Here is a 12828-nt window from a genome sequence, read left to right as displayed (position 1 = left end):
TGACCAGGAGAGGGCGAGGCAGCCTGGTGCATTCTGCCCACACCCACGTGAACATGATGGGCAGCCTTGTCTGCAGAGCCTGGACAAGCATGGATCCTGCCTGGTTTGGAGGAGATGGGGCCTAACTGCTGCCGCTGTGCAGGACCCCCCTGGCCACACGCAGGCTCTACCCCAGCCGGTCAGAACTGTCTTGTGACCACTTACAAGTTGGGGGCTAAGCAAGTACCATAGCTGCTGTCTGTGCAGACAGGGTCCCTGTGCAGCCCCCAGTGGGTTCTCCTAGGAAGGGACCAGGAACCATCCTACCTCAGAGCAAGCAGTTCAGGACGGGACAGAATGAAGTTGCCTTCCTGGCATTTAGGACCACAGTGGAAAGAACAGCAAAGCTAACCGCTGTGTTCAGATGAGGCAGGACGTCATACCTGAGACTCTGAAGAGAGGGAGGCCTTCCACAATGCATTTTCAAATTAATTTTTACTTGTGCTTGTAAGAAACTCAAATTTCAAACTGACTCGTATCAGTGATCTTGAAACTGCTTGGATATGGTTATCATTTAGCTTCAGTACGAAGTGCAATACCTTATCTACATCCTCAGGGTGAAAGAGGGCAGATGAAGGCTGAGGGATATACCTTGAGGTCCCTGCGGCCGCAGCTCTCAAGGGCCACCTGCAGCCAGCTCTGTCGTTGGCTTGTGCACAGCCCCCCATGTTGTGCAATGTGAACACTCGGTCTGCAGGTCAAACCCAGACACTCCCACCTCGCAGGACCCAGGGAGGGGACAGTCCCTCCATGTCTACATCCATAGCTCCTCCAGGGGCCTCTTCGCAGCGGCCTTCATGGTGTCCTCAGACAGTGTGCGGATCTCCTTGTGGACGTCTTCGATGCTTTTGGAAGCGTCGACCATCTGTTCCCACAGGGGTATTAGGAGAAAAAGAGGATGGTTGCTGCTTTTAAACTATTCTCCGTGAGCATGGGGATTTCAAACAGGGCTGGGTTCTGGAAGGGCATAGCATAGGCCCCTTGGGATCCTTGACCCCACACCTTTCTGACCCTCAGCCCCAGCTGGGCAGGGAGGGCTTTACTTGTGTCCTTGATTTTTAAAAAATCCTCATCTGAGGTTATTTTTTTTCGTTGCTTTTTAGAGAAAGTGGGAGGGAGGGAGGGAAACATCAATGTAAGAGAGACACATCAATTGGTTGCCTCCTGCAACAGAGGTACATGCCTTTGGCCGGAATTAAACCTGGGGCCCTTTAGTCTGCAGGCCGACACTCTAACCAGAGCCAATCCAGCCAGGGCTTCTTGTGTCCTTGGGACGAAACTGTCCGGCAAACCTGCTGTAGCCCAGATGCGGGAGAAACACCCCCATCCTGTTCCTGATCCCCTCCTCCCTGTGACTCCCTGGGACACACATCCACAAGGTACCCACACACCAGCTCCTTCCCCACCCCAAGCTGTAAGCTCAGATCTGGCTGAGGAGCCAGAGAGGGTAATGCCTGCCCTAGGCCACACTCTGCACACCCTCGGCCACACATTCACACATTAAATGTGCTTCCTCGAATGACACAAAAAGCATGACCTTCTGTACTAAGGGAGCCAGCCCAGGAGAAACTGGTCACCATCGGGATGGGGGGAGATGGGGACTTGAGTCCTTCTCTAGCCATTGATCTAGGTCTAGGCCAAGAACATCCAATTCTGGAAAAGGTCCTGGGGGTGGTGGGGGAGTAGAGACACAGAAAATCTACCCATTTCATGAAGTGTGACTAAGCAGAAATGAGAACAACTTCCTCCAGATCCCTGAGACCCCAAACGAGTGTGCCCCGAAGGTCACCTCATGGCCACCTCTCCAGCCACAGAGCTCTGGCACAGAGTCTGCCCAGACAGCTGGCACTGGACAGTGTGAGGGGCATGAGGCAGTGATTTATTCCCAAATGGTCCTGGGGAAGATCTCTGGTCCTGTATGTGCAACTTTTCTGGGTGTCTTGTTGCTTAAAATTTTTAAGAGAGACTGCTAAAAAGAAATCTTTCAGGTAAACAAAAGCTGAGAATTCTATGCCAGGAGATCTGCCCTACAAGAAAAGGAAGTTCTTAAGGCTGAGGGAGATGAAAGGCAATGGAAACTTGGAAGGATAGATGAGCACCGGTGCGGGACAGTAGGAAAGTTTTCTGTCTTTCCTGATTCACACTCCTAGTTATCTACGTTCTTGGCTTATTCCTTGCAGATGTTGAAATGTGTTGCAAGTGAGAGTCGTTTAAACCATGTGGAACTGACTCCCGGCTTTAGTGTGAGACTCCACCAGTTGTGAGCGAAGGCTGTGTGAGGCTCCATGCTGCCGGCTCTCGTGGGGAGGAAGGGCTCCTACTCGCCCCAGATGCCACACAGCTCCGCACCAACCCGAGCATACCCACAGCAGGCTCTGCTCCAGAGGGAGGTGGGAAAGCACACACCAGGTGAGGGCCAACAGCTTAGCCTTCCAGAGTGGCAGGACAGTGTGTGACCAGCAGTGGACCTGGTCAACAAAAGAAAAGCAGCTCTCTCAAGCCTAGATGGTACCTGCAGCACCACCTGACCCCTGGGGCCCAGGCACTTGGTGTGCCTGAGAGACAGCGGTGGTGGCATCTAGTTTGGCGTTTCTGGCAGGTCAGTAGCTCACCTGCAGGAGGGAGGAGGGAGGCTGACGCCTGGGAATGAGGCCAGGACCCTGGGTGATGGGTGCCAAGATGAGGGAGAGCCTCAGCATGAGGGAGATGGCTGAGCGGGCCATGGAGGGGGGCGTGTTGGGAATCGAGCCCCCAAGGCCAGGCCAGCAGAGTCAGGAGCTAGTGTGGAGACAGGTGTACCCCCCCACAAGGAGCCCTAGCGCTGGAACTATGCAGGATGAGGGGCAGGAGGGAGGCAGTCCCGGTCCCCAGCAGCTTCAAGGGGGTAGACTGAGGGCTGACCCCCGAAATGGGCAATATCCGACTTCCAATGTGAGGACCTAAGCACAGACTGCAAGTTAAAGTATTGCTCAAAGCATGGAAAGTGGCGTGAGGAGTGACTCAGGGATTTCATGTTCTAGATGGCAAGGTTGCATGGCTAATGCCCGGTAGAGGACAGGAACCCTCTGGGTGGTCAGCTCTGGAAAAGGCCCACCAGGTGGGATTGCTGCTGTGGGCCTGTCAAACTGTCCCCCGACCCACCCACAAAGCACCCAATTTCCATGCTATGAGAAGCCATTGAGGATCAGGATTTGCTGGTACTGGGACCCCAAGGGTGGCCACACTCCTGTGTGCAGCTCTGGCACCGTGGGTGACTCACCTTCCAGTTCAGGGTCCTGTCCTCCATAAGCTGGTGGAAGCATCGCAGCGCCCGCTCCTGAAAGGCCCCGTCCTCATAGCGCTCTTGGCCAAACCCACCCCGCTCCACAGCCTCCGCCAACCTCAGCTTAAGGAACACGACCAGGTCTGGTTTGGGGAGGCCCACGTCTGGCTGCTTACACCAGTGCAGAGAGAAGTTCTGCAGCAAAGAAACCAATGATCAGAAAAAGAAGCTGAATGGGGTCTAATGTGTTGTTTTAAAATCCATAAAAAGGGGGGGGGAAACGAGCTACCATTTTTTGAGACACTATGAAGTGAGGATTCTCACCTAGTAGTGGGTTCTGAGTTTTTAGATTGTGAACGTTTTACTGTCTCCCATGCCACCTCCTGGTTTGACTTTCTAGACAAAGTGGACAGAGCCCTGGCCAGGGTGGTTCAGTTGGGTGGCATCCCACGCATGGAAATGTTTCTGGCTCAAATCCCAGTCAGGGCATGTGCCCAGGTTGCGGGCTTGATCCCTGGTAGTGGGCATCAGGAGGCAATCAATGTATCTCTCACATTGATGTTTCTGTCTCTCTCTTTAAAAATCAATAAACATATCCTTGGGTAAGGATTTTAAAAAAGAAAGTTATTTGGGGGATGCGCACCAAACAGTTATGAAGAAATTATGCTGCACTGGGTGGGTCACAGTGTGGGGTTGTTCACCATTTCCTCTGCTGACAGGTATTTGAAACTTCCCAAATAAAAAGCAGATAAAGGGGGAGATACAGTCACTGCCGTTCTACTTGGGACAGGAGGTCAGGAAAATATACAGAGCTCTTGCCATCTGGTCTGGACACAAGGCTGGAATGAAAGCCCTGCAGATAGACCGTCTTGGAAACATGAGATGTGAAAACTAGCAGCAGCTACACCAGTGTTCACTGTTCCTTCTAATAAAGACCAGATTCCAGTGGATGGACATAAGGACCATGGGACTTGTAGTGTGATGTCACGGTGCACGTGCTCCGACCATTGCTCTGGACAGTCACACCTGACGGTGTCCCACCAGGTGGGGCCGCACTCACCCCCTTGGCGCTGGTGAAGGCAACACCAGAAAATGCGTATCTGTCCACGACGAGGGTAATGCCCTGGCGCAACTTCTCCTTAATCAATGGCCTGGAAAACAGAAAGTGCTTCTGAGCCATGGACCTGGCTCCACAGCCCCACAACTGTCACACTAGTCATCCTGATGACAGTTCAGTTCAGTAACCTGGCAGGGATTATGGCCAGTGACTGTGAACTTACTCTTATTTAAATATTTAAAAAAAAAAAAAAAAGCTCTGGATCTCCCCTTAGAAGACACCACACAGGCACTCCCATTAAAGGCCAACGTGAACCACATGCACCACTGACAAAGACGGCAGGAAGGCCTGCAGCAAGAATGGAGCAGTGGACTCGGCCAGGAGGTATCCTCCAGCCTGGACGGGATGCTGCGGACAGTGTGCAAAGACAAAGGTCTGACATCAGCCACTTTGGGGAACAGAAGGATTTTCAACACTTGGGACCTAGAGAGGCCCATAGAAGAGTGGGGGTGGGGGAACCAGACCCGCAACAGCACGATGCAGTTCTCAGGTTTCACTTGTGATCACAAGCCGTTAAAAACCCACCTAACCTGCAAACAGGAAGCATGGAGCATGCACAACAGAGGTGATGCAAGAGTATAAACAATGAGATGACCATAAGGAGATGTAGGCCAGTTTCCTAATGCGTCAATAATAAAGCAGGTACCTATGGTTGGCTACCTTTTCTATTAGAAAGGTGAGTCAGGATGACACATAGGGATCTGCTTATTTTGTAAATAAATAGGGGACACTGTTCCCCATGGTGGAGGGCAGGTATCAGACGGGATGGGCAGGGCAGTGACATATTTTGTGTGGTTTTAACTTTTAGAACCATTTAATGTTTTATGTATTCAAAAACTTAAGTAACAAAGATGAAGCAACCCTAAAATTGTATACAGCTGAATGAACCTAGCTATCCCACATGAACACATAGGGAAGGGAAAATCTGCCCTGGACTTGAACACCGCACTCTGGCCCTTGTGCTAATGACTGTGGTATTCCTGCCAAAACTGCAAACTTAAGTCTACATGTGAGGAAACATCAGACAAATGCAGCACTTTTAAATGGTTTTAACTTTTTAGAGTGAGCGAATGATAAATGTGGGAAATGTTAATCTTAGGCAGAGGTTGGTGAAGGGCATATGGGAATTCTTGGTACTATTCTTACAATTTTTCCAGCTGACTGAAATTACTTCAGAATAAAGTTTAAAAACAGAGTAGAAAATCGCTCAATTGCTATGGGAAGTAGCAGTGAGTTCCCACACGGAGGTATTTAAGGCCGTGGAGGGTCGGCAGGTTTTGGTAAAAGGAGATAGTGAGGGACCTGGAAGGTGTTACCCCCACTGTGTGTGAGACACCTGCAGGGACCCAGTTCAGATGAAGCAAAGCTAAGGGTGAAAATTAAATGGCTGGAGGAAGCAACCAGCTTCCTCACAACGTGCTTCAAATACCAGGGTGAATTCAAAACAGCCGAGGCTTACCAAGCACTTGCTCCCAGCCTGCCTGGCTGACTTCAGGTGACCGTCACACCAGACCTAAAGGGGCACTACTGTGCCAATGATGCTGTGGTGTGGGCTGAGCGAGACCAAGGTCACACAGCAGATGGGCAACGGTGCCCCTTGTGAACTTGGCACCTGACCTATCCCCCAAGGACTTTCAAGTATCAGGAATACCAATCTGACGTCAGTGGCTTGAATGATCTGCAGGGGGGACTGTGGGTGTTGTGGCAGAACACAGGGACAACCCATATACAGTCTTCCGTTCTGGGGACAAGACTGCTATTTAGGAAGCAGTCAGCATTACTTAGTGTTCTGAATTGGGCCTACGTTACACTCTGCAAAGCCATGAAAAGCAAAATCAGAACAATTATGTCCGTAGGTTGCAGATATGAAATTATAAAAATTGTCTCGGTGTCCTAAGAGTGGGGAAGGCCTTTCCAAGCAAGACAGCCAGCTAAGAGAGGAGAGGAGAGTGGGCTTGCTTACAGGAGGGACAGTGCAAACCCCTGAAGGGCCATCACCACCGGCTGTAAGCCCTTCTAGAGAGCAGAGTGAGGGAGAGCAGCCTCCTTCAATGTCAGAGGTCTGCAAGGCAGCGAGAAAGCAGCTGCAAAATGATTTGTATGGTAGGACCCCACTTATTTACAACAAAACAACTTCCAGTGACGTGTTAACTGAAAGTGTGTAAAAGGAAACGAGCCTCTGAGAGCACAACCATATTGTTCAGTAAACAGTTAAATGTTGAGAGGACTCTACTAAGATGATGTAAAACAAAAAGGGGTGAGAGAGGGTGAAATACCAACCTAAACTGTAAGCTTCAGTTAACCAAAGATATAAACAGGTAAACTGTGGGGAACAGGAAGAAGGGATGGGTATGAGGCAATTCCGTCCTTTCTGAGCCTTTCTGTATGCCTAAAGCTAAGTAAAATTAATTATAAAGGGGGGTGGGCAGGAGGCAGAAAAAGCATCAATCAGGGCTCTTTGGGACGACAGCAGTCAGACCCGGGCCACAGGACTGGTGAATAAGAGCCTTGTAAAGGTACAGCCTCCGGCATCACCGTCAGCGCCACTCAGAGTCAAGAGCTGCCCCCCGCAGTCCCAGGAGGGAGCAGAGCACAGGGGTGGAAGGGCAATGCTTTTACACTTGTTCCCAGCGGTTCGCAGAGAAAAGCAGGTGCACTGTGTGGTCCTCCACCTCCCGCTTCTTTTCCAAGTAAGAACTCAGAAGTTTGCCAATTTCAGTTGATCTTTCTAAAAAAGAGAAATACACAAAGGTGAGGCTTTTCATCTCAATTAGAATAGTTTGGGTTGAACTTCTGGTCCTGGATTCAAGTCCGAGTTTTATTTTACCACATTGCTAAATAGGTCCAGACTTTCCCCTGAAGCCATGGGAGTGTCCCTGAGGAATGCGGGCATCTGGGCGAACACGCTTTAGGGAAACCGAGCTCGGCAGAAGCAGTTACCTCGAAGTCTCTACCATTTGTAGAACGTCTGGCCTAAAGGCTAGAACGATATTCAAAACAGCATTTCCCGCTTTCCTTGCCTGGTTTTGTAAGCCTTAAGCTGTCTCTTGACTCTCTGAATATTGATATTTTTATAAGCACTTTCAAGATCAATGTTTCACTTCAAAAACTAAAAAATATGCCACAAAACCCTTCAGGGGGCACACAGCAAAACAAAACGGAAACCTGAGACGTGGATTACTAAACAGGGCCAGCAAACTTCTGGGGATGACAGAGCCGCGGTGGCGGAGACAGCTTCAGGGTGCGCAGCTGTGTCGAAGCGCACCAGCCCCACGTCCCGCTACTGCGCGTCAACCGCAGACCAGCAGAGCCGTGCAGACCAGAAGCACAGACGCATCAAAGCGGCACGGACTCGGGGACCACAGGAATAACGAGCGACCACACGGACCGGGGCCGCGGCTCCAGGGAAACCGCCCCCGCACGAGGCACGGCGGGCACGAGGCTCGGCCGCTTCAGTCTCCGCTCCGGGCGCGGCGACCCCCACCCGCCCGCAACCACAAGCGCTGCGGGGCTGGGGCAGAACCGGGCGGGGCGGGCGCTCCGGTCCCCGGACCCCCCGCCCGGCTCCGCGGTGCGCAGCCCCACCCGCGCGTGCCCGCCCCGCAGCGCCCGCCGCCCGCCGCCCGCCAGGCCCCCCGCGCGCCCCACGCACCCGGGAAGCGCAGCAGCTCAGCGCGGTGGCCCGCGGCGCACAGCGCGGCCACCAGCTTGCGGCTCTGCGTGCTCTTCCCCGCGCGGTCCAAGCCTTCCAGCACGATGAGCGCCCCTCGCCGTCCCGCCATCTCCGCGCCGCCGGCGCCCGCCGAGGCCCCCTGTCCGGCGCTTCCATTGGCTGGCGCCACCCGCGCCTGGAATTGGCTACTTCCCTCCGCGGTCGGGCGGGAAGGCCAGGGGGCGGGGCGGCCAGGGGGCGGGGCGGGGCGGGGCGGGGCGGGGCGGGCGCGCTGCGCGGGGCCGCGGAAGGGCCGCTCGGGCTGCAGGCGGGGCTCGGGAGCCGGACGTTGCCTGCGACGCGCCCGACGGGGTCCGGCGTGCGCAGGCGCGCGACAGCCCTAGGGAACGCGCGTGGTCGCTGGCGGCCCTGTCGCACGAGCCTGGGGAGCCCCTAGACTGCCCCTTGCGAAGACGAAGTGTCCGAACTCTCGGAGACAGAGGAGGGCGCCGTTCGTGTGGCCCGCTCTGCGACGTGCGGGCACCGGCCAGGAGGGGGCGGGCAGTCCGTGCCGGAGGAGGCGACTCGCCCGGTTGAGACGAGCCCCGGCCTCTAGGAGGCGCTCGGCAGTGTTTGCTGCGCTGGCCGCAGGGACGCCGGGCTGCGCGGCACTTTTCCGGGCGGCGCTGTGCAGTTGGGGTGCTGCCTTTCTCCCAACTAGCGCGCGGTCCGCACGTGAGGGTCGGGCCCTCGGACCCGTCTAAACCCTGTCACCCGGAGGCCCGTCACACTGTCCGGGCACAAACATTCAGACCAGGAACTGCTTTTTCCAGAATTTCCGTGTCGCGCCGGGTTAGGCCGCTGGTACAAACTCCAAAGTTCTGGGGAGGTGGGCGCCGCAGAAATGGGGTGGACGCGAAATCCCCGGCTGTTCCCTAGCGAGCTGCTGAGGCCCGCGAGGCCCGCCTCCAGGGCTGAGAATGGCAGCGGCTGCCGCCCGCCGCTCGGCACCCGGCCGGGCCCTCGGCGCCATTCCGCGCTTTCCTCCCGGTTCAGTGGCTGCGCCACCCCCGGTGACGCGCTGCCTTCCGGGCGGGCCCTCCCCCGGACTCGCTCCGAGCGTGGGAAGGGTGACAGGTTACACTGTTTCCAATTACTTCCTCCCCTGGTGGCGAGCGTGGCCACGTGACTTCCAGGCTCTGCTATAAAGTAACCGCAGGCAGAAGCCTGAAAGCAGCTGGGCTCGCCCTCCCCTCGACTGCCCGCGAGCGCCTCGTGCACGACCAGGGCTGCTCTTCCACCCTGGATCCCGGAGTGGGATACAGCCGCGTAGGTAAGCAGTGTCCCAGGACCATTTGCGAATACACAGCCGGCCTCGTCACCCATGAAAATGGAGGGGGCCTTGCATACTGGGTGGGGATGGGGGGCCCTTTTTTTAAAAAAAAAATGTCTTTATTGATTTCAGAGAGAGGAAGGGAGGCGGGAGAGAGAGAAACATCAATGATGAGTCAGTGACTGGCTGCCTCCTGCACGCCCCCCACTGGGGACAGAGCCTGCAACCTGAGCCTGGGCCTTGACTGGGAATCGAACTACCATCTCCTGGATCCTAGGTTGATGCTCAACCACTGAGCCATGCTGGGGCTGGGGCGCCCTTTTGATTGCAGAAATTAAGCCAGCACAAGTAAAGTTTGTTATTAAACTACAACAAGCAACTTTGCTTCCACCTCTTCCAACATGTCATGCCTTTTTCTTTTTTTTTTTATCACGATGCCTTTAACTGCAGTGCCCAGAATATCAGTCTAACTGTGGTATTTAATTATCTCCCTTAACAAAAAGTCCAGATGAGTCAGCCAAGAACTGCTGCTGCTCAGTGATGGCAAATGTTGTCAAATGATGTCAGCACCTTAGCAGTTCTTAGCTTTTCCTTCCTGGTCTCTCTGCAGCATCTCCAGGCCACCAGTCCTGACCTCGTGGCCCTAAAATGGGCATATACGAGCCCTTGCACCTGCATACTCAGTTTCCTTTGTGCCCTGCCACCCTGACTGGTCTCAGCCTGACGTAGAACAGTCTTCCCAGAGCAGTCCAAGTAGGGTCTCTTCACGCTACAATGCTCTTTGAGCCCTGGCTTGTGTTGCTCAATTGGTTGAGCGCCATCCCATGCACTGGTTGCAGGCTCAAACCCCAGTAGGGGATGTGCAGGAGGCAATTGATCCATGTTTCTCATTGATGTTTCCTTCTCTCCCTTTCCCATTTTTCCCTCTCTAAAATCAATAAAAACATAAAACCAAAAAACTCTTTGAGTCAGCAATATTCCTAAGCATTTATGCCAAAGAACTAATAAGACAATGTGGTAGATTGAGATAGCCACGGCACTTGCTACCCCTGCCATTGAGAGGCGGGGTCTAATTTTCCCTCCCCTTAAATCTGGGATGGCCCCAAAGACTTGCTTGAGCAATAGAATATTGTGAGGTAATCTCTTGGGACAACCAAGGTGAGGTCACAAGGGTCCTGTAGCTTTTACTAGGGCCTCCCAGAACTTTTTGGAAGCCCCCACCGGCCACCTGGGACCCCTGGCCTAGAGAGGCCACATGTAGGGGCTCTGACCCACGGTGCAAACTGAATGCAGCCTTCTAGCCACCAAGTCATCTCTATGGTATCACAGACGAATCATCCAGCTGAGCCCTGCTGGAATGCTTGACTTATAAACATTGTGGGCTAAAATAAAATGGTGTTTTTAAAACACTATTCAGGTAATCTATTATGTGCAATAGGTAACTGTGACAAATACAGCTATATGAATATTGTACATCTGCAAGGAACTTTAGTTAAAGGGTGGTACACCACAATGAAATAGATCTGGTAAACAGGATGATGCAGAATTGAGCAAAATGTGGCCAGAATTCATGAAGCATATTAAGTAAAAAATGTACATAGTGGAAAAGTGGGTAGTATTACTCATCTAGAAGAAAACAAATAGCCCGGTTGAAAAATGCGCGAACGATCTGAACACATACCTCACCAGGGAACAAATACAGATGGCAAATACGCATGTGGAAAGGTGCTCAACATCATGTGGTTAGGGAATTGGAAATAAAAGGTACCTCTACACATCTATTAGAATGGCCACAGTCCGGAACACCGACAGCACCAAATGCTGGTGAGGCTGTGGAGCAGCAGGAACTTGCATTCATTGTTGGTGGGAATGCAAAATTGGGCAGCCACTTTGGAAGTTATAAAATTATATGTAATCTTAAAGTATTTTCCAGCATCACACTTCTTGGTATTTACCCAAAGGAATTGAAATGATGTCTAAACAAAAACCTGTAGCCCTGGCTGGTGTGGCTCAGTTGGTTGGAGCACTGTGACGTACACCAAAAGGTGACAAGTTCAATTCCTTTTCAGGGTGCGTGCAGGAGGCAACCGATTGATGTTTCTCTCTCCCTTCCTCTAAAAAGTCAATTAAGAAATATTATAAACCTGTACATGCATGAGTAAAGCAGCTTCATTCATAACTGACAAAACCTGGAAGCAAACTAGATGTTCTTCAGTAGGTGAATGAATAAACTGTGGTACATACAGAAAATGAAATATTTGACCATTAGGAAGAAAGAAGTTATAAAGCCAGGAAAGAGCATGGAGGAAACTTATGTACATACTACTAAGGGAAAGAAACTCTGAAAGGTTACATACTGAATAATTCCAACTATATGACATTCTGGAAAAGGCAAAACTATAGAGACAGTGTTTGCTATGGGTTGTGGGGAGAAGGGATGAACAGGTGGAGTACAGGGGATTTTTAGGGCAGAGAAACTTCTGTATGATAGTGTAATGATGGATACTTAACAAAATTGTACAACAGAGTGAACCTTAATGTAAACTACAGGCTTTAATTAGTAATGTATCGATATTATTTCGTTAATTGTAATAACTGTACTACACCAATACAAAATATTATTAGGGGGAACTGTGTTCATGTTTCTGTGGAGTGTACAAGAACTCTGTCTTCTCAGTTTTTCTGTGAACCCAGGACTGCTCTAAAAAATAAAGTCTGTTAATTTAAGAAAAAGCCACTTAAGACAATAAAAAATATGGGTAGTATTTAGTTATGTATGCATGTGTGTGGGCGTCTTCCCATCAAGCATTAAATGGGGCCAAAAAGAACACAGCAAAACTGCTACCATTTGGATTCAAAGGCAAACAAGATAATCACAGTCCTGCACCTTCCAGAGGTGGAAAAACCCCTAAGTTCCTGGATAGTTTGAATTTTTATAATGAAAGTAAAATTGACAAAAATGTTTCCACTTTTTGAAATTTGGGGTTTAGGTATCAACATAAACATTCAAACCTGTAGGGAATTTTTGTCGGTTTATTTGAGCCAAACTGTCGGCAATTGCCGAAAAACAAAAAAACTCAATGGCTTGAGAGAATGCCAATTTTGCACCTAATTTTATACATTACAATAAAAAGAGAAGATGTACATGGGTTACATGAGCTCCATTGGTGATAGATTAGGGAGGCAAGAGAAGGCAAAGCGGGGAAACCTCTGTGACTGGACAAAAAAATGATAGAAACATATTTTTACATAGGTGGGTGCAGGATAGTTAACAGTCAACAGTTAACTCAGTAACAGCGAGGGAATTTGTGGTCTTTGCTCTGTTGCAGTGCCTGTGCTTTGATGGGTCCGGAAAATTGCTTTGACATGCCAAACGAACGTTATCACAGATGCAAAAAGACGACAGGCTTAATTAAGGTGAAAAT

General features: G+C 51.3%; 1 protein-coding gene across 1 annotated transcript; it reads right to left on the bottom strand.

The window, feature by feature from the left end:
- Window positions 1-457: 457 nt before the first annotated feature.
- DTYMK (deoxythymidylate kinase) lies at window positions 458-9148 on the bottom strand. Its single transcript, XM_081143357.1, has 5 exons — window positions 8071-9148; window positions 7038-7146; window positions 4362-4452; window positions 3299-3496; window positions 458-904 (listed from the first exon to the last, which is right to left on the bottom strand). The coding sequence occupies exons 1-5, from the start codon at window positions 8198-8200 to the stop codon at window positions 794-796; spliced, it is 639 nt and encodes a 212-aa protein (XP_080999483.1). The 5' UTR covers window positions 8201-9148; the 3' UTR covers window positions 458-793.
- Between the last annotated feature and the right edge of the window lie 3680 nt (window positions 9149-12828).

The sequence above is a fragment of the Miniopterus schreibersii genome, assembly GCF_964146895.1.
Source record: "Miniopterus schreibersii genome assembly, chromosome: 7".
In the NCBI taxonomy this organism is placed as follows: domain Eukaryota; kingdom Metazoa; phylum Chordata; class Mammalia; order Chiroptera; family Miniopteridae; genus Miniopterus; species Miniopterus schreibersii.
This window is presented reverse-complemented; position numbering and strand designations above follow the sequence as displayed.